Genomic DNA, 10,642 nt, shown 5'->3' on the forward strand with positions numbered 1-10,642 from the left:
GAAAACCGAGGGCGTCAAAGTAAATTTGTCAGTGTTAGGAGCAGGGGTGCGGTGCATTAGGGGAATTTAACTGTTTTCCTCCACGAAGGGAAAAGGGGGGGGGGAAAAAAAACTGCGAGTGTAGATGTTGCTGGGTAATTAGACGTCATGGCCAAGGTTGCGGATGAAATGTCTTCTTTACTGCGGTTCTGTGGAGGCAACTCCGGCCCCTCGCGCACCATTTCATGTGCCAATGTTCACACCGTTCTTCGCTCTCTGTGGTATGGTGCTGCGCATGGCTGTGGGAGCCGTGCGTTGACTCCTTTGTTTCTGTGTGCCTTGTGTGGTGAGGGCTGGATTTCTTGCAATGCCATGCTTGTTGCTGTTCTCCGGAGTGGCGCTGGAGTTGCCGGGGAAGAGTTGGACGGAACAGTCTTTTGTGTGCAGAGCCGCGGAGTTATTGCACAGCTGTCATATTTGCAACGCGACGGGAGGGAGTGCTGGAAGCATGTCCGTGGGACGGGTTTCTTCTCTGAGTCTGCAGGGCCGGTGGTGGTTTCGTGCGAAGCGTGTGCTGGACGGCGGGCGCTTGGGGGTGACAGGAAGGAGCCGTGCGTGTTCCGCCTGCTGTTCCTGGCCAGGATGCTTTCTGGCCACGTGGGCCCACCGCTCTGTTTCACATTCACCTCCGTATTTCTTACCTGTTTCCGCCTTTTTCTCTTCTCTTTCCATCTCTTGAACGCAGCTTATCTTCCTTTTTTTTTTTTTTTTTGGTTTTGCGTGTGGTCCCCTTTGTCCTCTGGCTTCATTCCAAAGAAGAGAAGGAAGACAGGAGCTTCCGACGGTTGTGGCGGCAGAAGTTAAAAGGTATCACGGTCTGGTTGTGGAAAGGAATATCTGCAAGGAGCGAAAAGGTAAAAACAAAACAAAACAAAAAAATAAATTTCCTTTGAGGAGATGTACGTCGTGCTTTTTTTCGTTTTATTACTCTCCGTGCTTGGCGTTGATGCAGAAGAGGAGGACGTGAGGAGAAACGATGAGGTGGTAGCGCGTCTGCGCGAGGAGTTGGCGGAGGAGGGCGTTGAGCCGTTGCCAGAACCGCCCCGAGAACTTGGTGTTCATGCCGCCTGCGTGAGGCACGGCGTGGGATGCCCGGACGAATACGTGGAATTTTTGGAGTCGCTGCAGAGGACCCCACACACTTTTCCGGAGACGAAACCGAGAAACGATGCAATGAGTGCGGAACGGAGCGGAAATATGCGGCGCCAAACGCCACTCCATGGCGCTGGAGAGAGAAGGGCCTATTCAATTAAGGGCGAGGATGCTGTTATTGAGGTTCAACTGGAGAATATGCGGCGCCTGCGTGATGTAATGCGTGAGCGGTTGGCCAAGCAGCAGTCGCCCGAGCAACAGTGGAAGTGCAAAGAGTTTTTGTGGATCAGCAGAGGGCTGAAAATGGTTGAGGCCATGCATTCCGTATTATTGCAAAAGTACTGGAATTTTGTCATGAATCAGCTTCTTCCATGCGTCCTGCTTGTTTTTGTGACAGTGTGGGTCTTTACTGGCAACCGTATTCCGCGTGAGCACTTGCGCAGTCTCCTTGCCGATGATCCCGTCCCTGTCTTCAATGAGGTTATAATCCGCCGCAAGTCGCCACAATCCGTGGCGCAGCTTGTGATGGAGCGTGAAAGCCACAATTTCTCCAGTATGGTTGACATCGATGATGGTAGCAGCAGCCCCTCTGCCGTCCCTAATGGCTTTGCGAAGGAAAAAGAGGACTCCATGCGGGCGATTATAAATTATCGCCGTGATCGTTGGTTTGCTACCCGCTTTGCCCTGCTTGAGGCGTACCATGAGGCCCACATTGCGGGGGTAGTTTTGAGACTTCGCCTAGCGTTAAGTGCAGCTGTTTTGCTGATGCTTTGCTGGACTCTTTTCTCCCTCGTGCTGCGAGCTTCCGAGGTGCGCAGAAACAGTGACGGTGGAATAATACAACACCTATTGGTTATGCTCTTTCCGTCATGGGTGACGACCTCTTTCGTACTGTACATTGGCTGGTCGTGGATTGGCGGCATGGTGGCGTACGCCGCGTGGGAGCTAGTGTCTACTGGGGAGGCTCTGGTGCGCACGGGTGAGCGTGCGGCTGCTCTTCATGAGAAGATTCTGGAGCGCTGGTGCGGCTGAACGGGAAGCGAGCGAAGAAGTGTGATTGGCGGACAATGGAAGGGGTTATGAAGGAAAATAAAAAGAAACACAAAAAAAAAAAAAAAAGAAAAAGAAAAAAAGAAAGAAACAAAAACAAAAAAATGGGAAAGAAATTACGTCTGGTTGGGGGAGGGAGGGGGCAACTAAGTGTGCGTGACAGAAGTGACGCAGTTCTTATCTTCTTGGAGAGCGGGGGGAGTGCGAGGGGAACAACATCACAATGCACCTAAAAAAATTTTTTTTATTATTATTTATCATGTACAGTTTGAGGCGCTATTTTTTTGCTACGGTTAGCAATGCTCCTCTCTACCCGTCCCTGCTTTCATAATGCCCTCGGCAAGGCTGGATGTATGGAGATTTGGCATTGTACGTGTGTACACATTCACCCACCCACACATCTCACGTAAATACCCGCAAACGCTCACACGTAACTGCTCATCTACAATTTTTTTGTTTGTTTTTTCTGCTGCGCAATAAACTGCAACGAACAATAACTCTTTCCTTCAACAACAACAGAATAGGAGGGGAGGGACTCCCTGTAGGACGACTGGTGGTCAGGGGAGAGGAGGAAGGAAAAGCGTACCGGGGGCAAGAACAAACTGCAGGAAGTAAAGCGGCTGCACAAAATATCGGAATGACTACTGTGGATCAGGTGGTGGTGTACGCCGATGTGCGTGACCCACAGCTGCTAAATCAACTCACCGCGGCTGCCAGCGCTCTGTGCAAGGATCACACTATCCATTCACCTTCTACTTGGAACTCCGCGGACCCACTGTGGTTTTTAAACTTTTGGGAGAAGGAAAGGGATGATGTTTGGACATACGTTAATAATAAAGTCCCGTTCTTGCGCCGCTTCGAGTGTTTTGTTACGGACTCAAAGGATCAAAAAGATGGGGTTGTGGCATACGCGTTGTATTATCGACAGATGCCCGTGCTCTCACTTGTCACAGCCGTCACTGGCATTAAGGAAAAAACCGAGGTGAATGAGGACTGGATCACCACCGCGCTCTACCGCACAGTTGCTAGGATGGGCTGTTCTTCTCCCAGTGATGCCATTGCCGTCTTCTTCACCTTCCCGAAGTCTGCGGGAAAAGTATTGGCGTTGGAAGGTGAGTGCCGCGCGCTCGTGACGGAACAGTGCCGGCTGTTGCGCGACTACATACTCCGTGAGCGGAATATACCGGTGGAACTCGTAGGAGCCGGTGGCTGCGATTTGAGGAGCTCCGATTTAGTTGGGAAGGGAGCGGCGACGGCCGAGGAGGAGGAGGAGGAGGAGGAGGAGGAGGAGGAGGAGGAGTCTGCTCTCTATGCCTCATTGATCGACGATCTGCTGAGCAATCCCGAATTTCTTCCTCTTCGCGAGGTGGATCCGCAGCTGCACGGGGCTCTTTGTGCACTTAACCGTCATCACAACCTCCGTCTTCTTCGATATCGGCTACAGCGTGGTATTCATGTCATTCTTTCTCGCCCGATGTCGTTCGTTCTTGAGGAGCTTCTTCGATTTTGTGGCCCGCAGGCGGTGCCACCGTCAACGATGCTGGAGGGCGTTGTAAAGTCGATACAGAACTTTGAACACCACTGGCTTGAGCTGCCGAGGCCGGAGGTGATTCTGATCCGCGTAACGGGCGACGCGGCTACGAACGGCGAGGCATTCGCCGCGCCGAGATGGACAGCATGCCTTTGGGACGAAGGGCAGACACCGGCTCTCGACACGCTGTCGAGTTGGCACGTGGTGACGGTGGGGGGTGCTGAGGGCGGACATCGTCAAACACTGGGCCGGCTCCATGATGGGGTGCGTGACGCGGCGACATCCGTCCTTGCACTAGCAGTAATGGGAAATACATACATAGAGGGGGGGAATTCGTGAGGAGGCGTGTAGACGCATGGGTGTGAACAAGGAGGGAATCAGCTCCCTCTTATGTTCATGGGTTTTGTTTTCCGTAACTTTGTTGGTGTTTTTGGCTTTTGCGTTTGTATGTTTTCCACTCTTTACCTCGCTGCAATTGGCAGATGTGTCATGCATGCGTTTGATACTTCTGTGGGACGTCCGACCTTTATTTTTTTTTTTTCCTTTGGACCTTTTGTTTGTTTCTGGCACGTGCATGTGCATTGCTTCTTTATTTCTCTCTGTGTACGCGCTTACATGCCAGGAGAGCGGGTTGTGGGCCAAATAAGAAACGAATTTTCATATGGCGAAGATCAACGCGACATACAGCTCCGGCTACTACCTCGCACCCGACACCGACTACCGCAAGCTCGAAGAGGAGCAGCGGCGTGAGCGGAAGCGGAAGCGGCAACAGGAGGGGGATGACAACACGGGCTCGTCTTCTGCCAGCGGGGCCATTCGACAGACGTTCGCGATGCCGTTCAATATCATTTGTCTGCACTGCAATCGCCGCATTGCGCGCGGAACGCATGGGTACGTCAATCGGCGGCCCACGAAAGAGAAGTTCATGGGTATCCGCATCTGGGAGCTCGAGTTCCGCTGTATCTTCTGCAAAGGGCATATCTACTTGACTACGGACTATGAAACAGCGAAGCTGACAGGCGGGTATCACTGCAGCCGCAATTGCAGGCGCGGCGAAGGGGACTTCTACGGAACGAATCAAATCAACGAGGCTATTCGGGCAAAGCAGGCGGCGGAAGAGGCGGAAAAGGGATCACTGGACGCATTGGAGCGTGAGAATGAGGTGATGCGGCAAATACAGGAACGCGAGCGACTGATTGAGGAACTTGTGGAGTCGCGGGCCGGCACGGAGGCGGAACACACCCGCGATGAACTCCTGCAGACCATTCAGGCAAGGAAGAGGAGTAAGGCGACATGCCAACGCGAAGATGACGCCAAAGAAAATGTGCCTTTTGATGAGGGGGAGGAAGAGGCATACCGGCTCTTCGAGGCACAAATGCACGACTGGCAGGAGGAGGCGGAGCGGTTGCCAAAAGGGCCGTCGAAAAGTCATGCTGGGGATGATGACAAAGTGACCGCAGCGATCATATCCAGGTACACGGATCACGGGAGCACGCGGCCGAATGTTTTTATGGGAGAATCGGACTCCGACGCTGACACTGAAGCCGAGAAGGGTGTTCATGGGGACACGACAACACCCATGGAAAAGAGTCGAGGAATGCCCGTAGCTGCAGGCGCCAGGACCGCCGCTGGGCGCCGCAAAGGTAGTGCGTTGGCGTCCCTGTTGGAAGATTTTTGAGTTCTCTGTGCTGACTCTCATGCAATATGAGCTAGGGGGCGCTCGTGTGAGCGGTGGTGGAGAGGGCCCGTGCTGAATTGCCTGTTTTTTTCCTTTTTCTTTTCTTCTCCCCGCAACTTTACGGCAATGACGTCATGACTTTTTCCCTATCTCACTTTCTTTTACAGGAGCGTAGGGAGCAACAATAGCAATAACAGCGGCAAAGAGTTGTCACTGCTCTTGCCCACATTCACTGCAGCTAATTAACAACACATAGCCGAGGCACAAGGGGCCGTTTTTCAGTGTTTTGTCTCCTTCGTTTAATCACTAGCCGTCCTTTTGTAGTAGTAGTTGTTGTTCTGTGTGTGTGTGTGTGTGTCTGGCTGGATGTTGCATACGGGGAGTTACGGCCAGTTTACCTCCACCCCAGGAGCGGCGTACCCAGGGCACCCCGCAGGCAATAGCGCAGCCGCTTCTTTGTCATCCACTCCAAATGAGGGAAGAACAAAAGTGTTGGCACACAATCCGTTTTCCACAATGAGGGTTTCTAATGACGGCGGCAATGAACATCGCACGGAGGTCCGGAGCAGTTCGGCGCCGCTCTACCAACGCCCACCCGTGGCGTTTGGGACTGCAAGCTCACTCCACATGAATGTCATGCCGGCCCTCAGTGCCGCTGCGACGACGTCACAAGGGAGTAAGCCGCTCGAGCAACCACCACCACCATCACGACATCTGCAACAAGGGCAAGAGGAGTCGCATCAGCATCATCTGCAGCCGACTTTGTCTCCCGCGGCAAAGCCTCCCGGGTTTTCGCAACGAGTGGTGGAAAACGCTGCCGCAGCTTCCCTATTTACAACTTCCCAGGTTGCAGCACCACAGGCTGTTGTTGCAGAGAACACGAGATTCCATCGATCTCCATCTGCCCAGATTATGCGCGGTCCGTCGCTGAATAGTCTTCCTACAGCGAGCTCAGGCATCGAATCGACTCCGGGTGATTCCACAACAAAGAGATCGTTGTATTTGAGAAATTTGCTTAAAAAAGACCCGCCGGAGTTTTTGAAACCATCTCCGGGGGCACCGGCGCGGCGGCGGTCAGCTTCGGGACAAGGACGTGCAAGTAGCCCATTTGGTCCGATGCTATCAAGGCTATATGCGAACAGCAACGCCCAAATGGCATCAGACCCGCGCTCGTACAACGCAGGGACGAACGCCGAGGGACAACAACAGCAGCAACTGCAAGACTCCCTTTCTACGCCTTGTCCACCGACGCCCAATGAGGGAGAGGTGGGACCGTTATCATCCATTGAGGCTTTGGTGCCTGCTGAACAGAAAAACGATGAAAACAACGACAACGCAAACCGCCCCTCGGCATCTGTCTTTTCTGAAGCCCAAGGCAGAGTCCCTGAGGCTTTTTCGACGACGGCGCCACGGGGGTCGCAGTTTTTTCCGAGAAGCGTTGGGGTCTCCGATACACTGCTGTCCTCTGGCTCATTTGGAGCAAGCGCCACGGAAAAACCTGTTCATGGCAGTTCGATGGGTGAGCAGCAGCTTATATTCCATGGAATGAGGCCTCAAGATGCAGGCTGTAGTGAACCGTTGTTTTCGTGCTCGGAATTGAAGTCCCAATTGGTTGAGGAGAAAGGGTCAGCTTCAAATTGTGCACCAATTTCACGCATAGAGAGCAACGGGGCGCTCGGTACTTGTGGTCTAATGGACGGTACACAACCGCCGCTTGTGACACGACAGGCGACTGCTCTACCAGGGGAGGTGCGAAACTCCAACCTTCTCTCAAACGGCACCCGCATTATGGCTGGAAATCTGCCACCTCCACCGCTATCTCCTTCACCAGTGCCGATTTCAAAAGGTGGCGAAGTACCCTCATTTGCCCCACCAAAAGCGTTGGGGGTTTCGGCATATCAGGGGCTAAATACGCCGCGGAATGGCGGGATTAGGCTACAGAAGCAACTGAATATGTTTCAGGCCACACCAGGAATTGAAACTGTGGAGTGCTCACCGACGCCACAGCCTCCTTCCCGGCAAGAGTCACAAGAGGGCTTGTATGGGGCCGATGGGATCACTTCCGTCGCGAATGAAGTGCCTCCTGCGGCAGCACATGAGCCCCACGAGAACGGGGAATTTGAACATCCGCCGCAAGGCCATCAGAACACTTTTGTGTTTACTGATTTGCCTGCGACTGCGGTGGGGCTCAATGCTCCCGAATTTCGGTCCTTCACGGAAAAAGGAGGGGTGGCGAGATTTGAACCGCACAAGAACACAAGCGTGCATTCAAGCGGGCCTCAGGTTAGGGTGAGTGCGACCCTACCACTACCATCATCATCACCGTCATTGGAAAAGCCGGGTGTTTTCAACGAGAAGAAGGGCGTTTCTCTTGACGCCAATAAACATCTCCCGGCACGAAAACAGCAAAAACAACGGCAACAACGGTGGCTAAACAAAAATTTATGCTTTGCCCTAGTTACTCCGACTGGACGTGTTATCACGGTCTCTAATGTGTCACGCCCAGGTACTTTCGCAGTTATGAACTCACGGCGCCTGGTTGATGTGTTTTGTGGACGCGTGAAGGATATGAAATGCTTCAAAATTGGAGAGGATCACGGGAAGATGTTACAGATATTGGCCACATCTTCTTCTTCTCTTATATCAAACAGGAATAATGACGTGCCGCTAACCAGTCTTCAGGAAATAGTGTCGAAAATGACAGGCATATTTCCTTTGTTTCGCGAGGTTTTGCTTTTTATGTTGCGTGATCCGCCACCAGACTGGCGCACGGAGGGGCAAAAGTCTCTTATTAAGATGCTTGCCACGGCGGTGGCGCAGATGCCGATTGCAACCGGATCACGTCCAAATTATCCATTGAATTCAGAGATTCCGCAGAATTCAGCCAAGGGACTGCAAAAGATACAACAGTTATTATGCGCAGGCGAGCGTGAGGCCGCAGTGACGGTTGCAGTAGAGCACCACCTTTACTCACATGCCATCATCATTGCAATGATGTGCCCCAAGAAGGAACATTACATGAATGTCATTCGTGCTGTGGTGGAGCAGGAGTTGGACCCTTTTTCTCCCTTGGCACACGCCTACTGCATGTTTAATGAATTGCCGCTGCCACCGTTTGCACCGTCACCGTCGCAGCCGTCGTCGTCGTCATCATCACCGCCGGTGGGAGGCAAAACCGACGAACAGTCTTCAATTCGGTCCTCATGGCTTCAGCATGCGGCCGTGTTGGTCTCCAACTTTACAAAAGATAGCGCGGATGGACTGATTAAACTTGGGGACACCCTGACAAACGATGGAATGATTGAGGAGGCGCACTGCTGCTTCTTGCTGGCCCACTTGAGCCCCATGGGAACACCGCCACCCGGCCGTCCGCTTCAATCCAAACAACAACAAATCATGGATCTTCTTCGGGCACGTTTGGGCGTCCTTGGCGGGCACTATCATCCCAACCGCCTCCGTAGTGCGTTTTTGTCGCCAAAGTCAACGCTTTTGACTGATGTGCTCCAGTTCTTTCGTTCTCACTTGGAGAGCCGCAGCCTGGCATCCTCAGGAGAGAAGGACAAAAAAACACCTCCGCACGGAATTCCGGTCTGTCCGGAGCGGTACAGAGCAGCCTTTCACTATATGCAGGTGCTCTGGCTGTATGAAGTGGGCATGTGTGAAGAGGCCTTGCAACTCATGAATGATCTTCGTCGGGTTGTGGTGCCCGAGCTGACAAATGCCTCCTCATTTACGTTGAATCAACTTATTTTCAGTGGTGTTGTTTTATCTGCTGCTTCTGGGAGGGAAAAGCCGGCTCCACCCACGGGGAGGGAAACACCAGTAGGGCCGATTCCAGAGGAGAACATACCGCCCCCTATGCCGTCATTCTCATCTGCCGCGAAGACATCGGTTGGTTCTTCAGCCGGTTACCGATCAACATCTGCGCTGCCACCACCACCACCACCGCAGCAGCAAAAACAACAACAACAACAACAACAGCAGCAGCAGCTACTGTCCTCACAAACTTCCCACTTACTAAATTCATCACAACGGTCAGGGTTGCAACAACAGCCACCGGCACCATTACCGGCGTCAGTACAGGAGCAGCAGCAGCAGCAGCAACAACTACAAGTCATGTCCAATTCGCCTGCATTATGTACAAAACCGGATGCACCATCCCTCTCAGGGACGTCGAAAATTGCTCCCCAGGTATCGGCAGCTGCGGGGCCCGTCTTAAAGGGACCTCCACCTCTCCATTTTTCAGCACTGCCGGTACCAACACCTGCCGCGCCGCCTGCCATGCATTTGCCGGAATCACCAGCCGATGCAAAGAGCAATTTTGCAACAGCTGAGAGGGATACTCATGGGAAGTTGGACGAGCCCGGGATTTTGAATTCCGCCCCATTGCAACAGCCACAACCACAACCACAGCAGCAGTCACGGGGACGAGCACCCGAAGTGAAGAGGGCACAAGAAAAACCCCCGAAACGTTCTAGCTCTTTGGAGGCAATCACTAGTTTCCTTTTTCGCCGCGGTCGAAGTGAGGACAAAAGGAAAGACGAGGCAAAAAAGATGATTATTGATACTGAGAAACCCCCCAAGTTTGACCCGGCGACTGGGCGATACCTCTTTGAGGATAAAGAGGTGGAGGAGGAGGCAGAGAGGATTAGGGCAGGGCCACCCAAACCGTCGTCAATGGCAGCAAAGTCTATTGCCGCCGGAGGGGCGCCGCCTTCAATTTTGCGCCCACCGACCGGACCAACTGGGGCGCCGCGAGCGGGAACTGGAACGATTCAGCGGGCGCGGTACGTTGATATGTTCAATGCCACTTGAAAGAAATGACTGTGGAGCGAGTGGTCAATTGAAGTAAAGAAGGAAGTGATAAATAACTTTGATTTTTTTTTTTGTAAGTGTGCATCCTCTTATTTCTTTCCTGTGTGTTTCATTGTGCGCGTGGTACGGTTTTTATCAGTATTCAACCACGACGAGAGGAGGAAGAAGGAGTGAAGAATGAATGACTCTACAACCAGCCACTTTGATTATTGACGAGTGGACATACGGGCTGCGCATCCATTTCTGCCTCCAAGAGCGAGAGAAAGAGAGGGGAACATGACGAGCAATGAAGGAAAAAGGACATATTTGGACAAAACATGTATTAAAATACAGCCGTTTTTTTTTTTTTTTGACCATTTTACCTTGTTGCCTCCATTTTTATCGTCGTATTTTTATTTTTATTTTTTTTTGATTGGAAAAATTTGTGAGACAAGTGG

At 52.4% G+C, this 10,642-nt stretch overlaps 4 protein-coding genes across 4 annotated transcripts, besides 8 other annotated features; all 4 read left to right on the top strand.

Annotated features, from left to right (window-relative positions):
- Positions 1-10,642: part of a sequence feature (heterozygous, non-Esmeraldo-like haplotype) that runs on past the window's edge.
- Tc00.1047053509999.10 (hypothetical protein, conserved) lies at positions 937-2,163 on the top strand (the record flags this gene model as incomplete). The annotated part of the gene is made up of 1 exon (XM_809810.1): positions 937-2,163. The coding sequence occupies one exon, from the start codon at positions 937-939 to the stop codon at positions 2,161-2,163; it is 1,227 nt and encodes a 408-aa protein (XP_814903.1).
- Positions 2,218-2,286: a microsatellite.
- Positions 2,412-2,439: a sequence feature (AT_rich).
- Tc00.1047053509999.20 (hypothetical protein, conserved) lies at positions 2,531-4,051 on the top strand (the record flags this gene model as incomplete). The annotated part of the gene is made up of 1 exon (XM_809811.1): positions 2,531-4,051. One exon carries the CDS (start codon positions 2,531-2,533, stop codon positions 4,049-4,051), a length of 1,521 nt encoding a protein of 506 aa, XP_814904.1.
- Positions 3,440-3,481: a microsatellite.
- On the top strand, positions 4,374-5,390 carry Tc00.1047053509999.30 (hypothetical protein, conserved; the record flags this gene model as incomplete). The annotated part of the gene is made up of 1 exon (XM_809812.1): positions 4,374-5,390. The coding sequence occupies one exon, from the start codon at positions 4,374-4,376 to the stop codon at positions 5,388-5,390; it is 1,017 nt and encodes a 338-aa protein (XP_814905.1).
- Tc00.1047053509999.40 (hypothetical protein, conserved) lies at positions 5,757-10,205 on the top strand (the record flags this gene model as incomplete). The annotated part of the gene is made up of 1 exon (XM_809813.1): positions 5,757-10,205. One exon carries the CDS (start codon positions 5,757-5,759, stop codon positions 10,203-10,205), a length of 4,449 nt encoding a protein of 1,482 aa, XP_814906.1.
- Positions 8,512-8,552: a microsatellite.
- Positions 9,339-9,379: a microsatellite.
- Positions 9,471-9,496: a microsatellite.
- Positions 10,542-10,619: a sequence feature (T-rich).

This window comes from Trypanosoma cruzi, genomic scaffold (assembly GCF_000209065.1).
Source record: "Trypanosoma cruzi strain CL Brener 1047053516573 genomic scaffold, whole genome shotgun sequence".
Lineage (NCBI taxonomy): Eukaryota > Euglenozoa > Kinetoplastea > Trypanosomatida > Trypanosomatidae > Trypanosoma > Trypanosoma cruzi.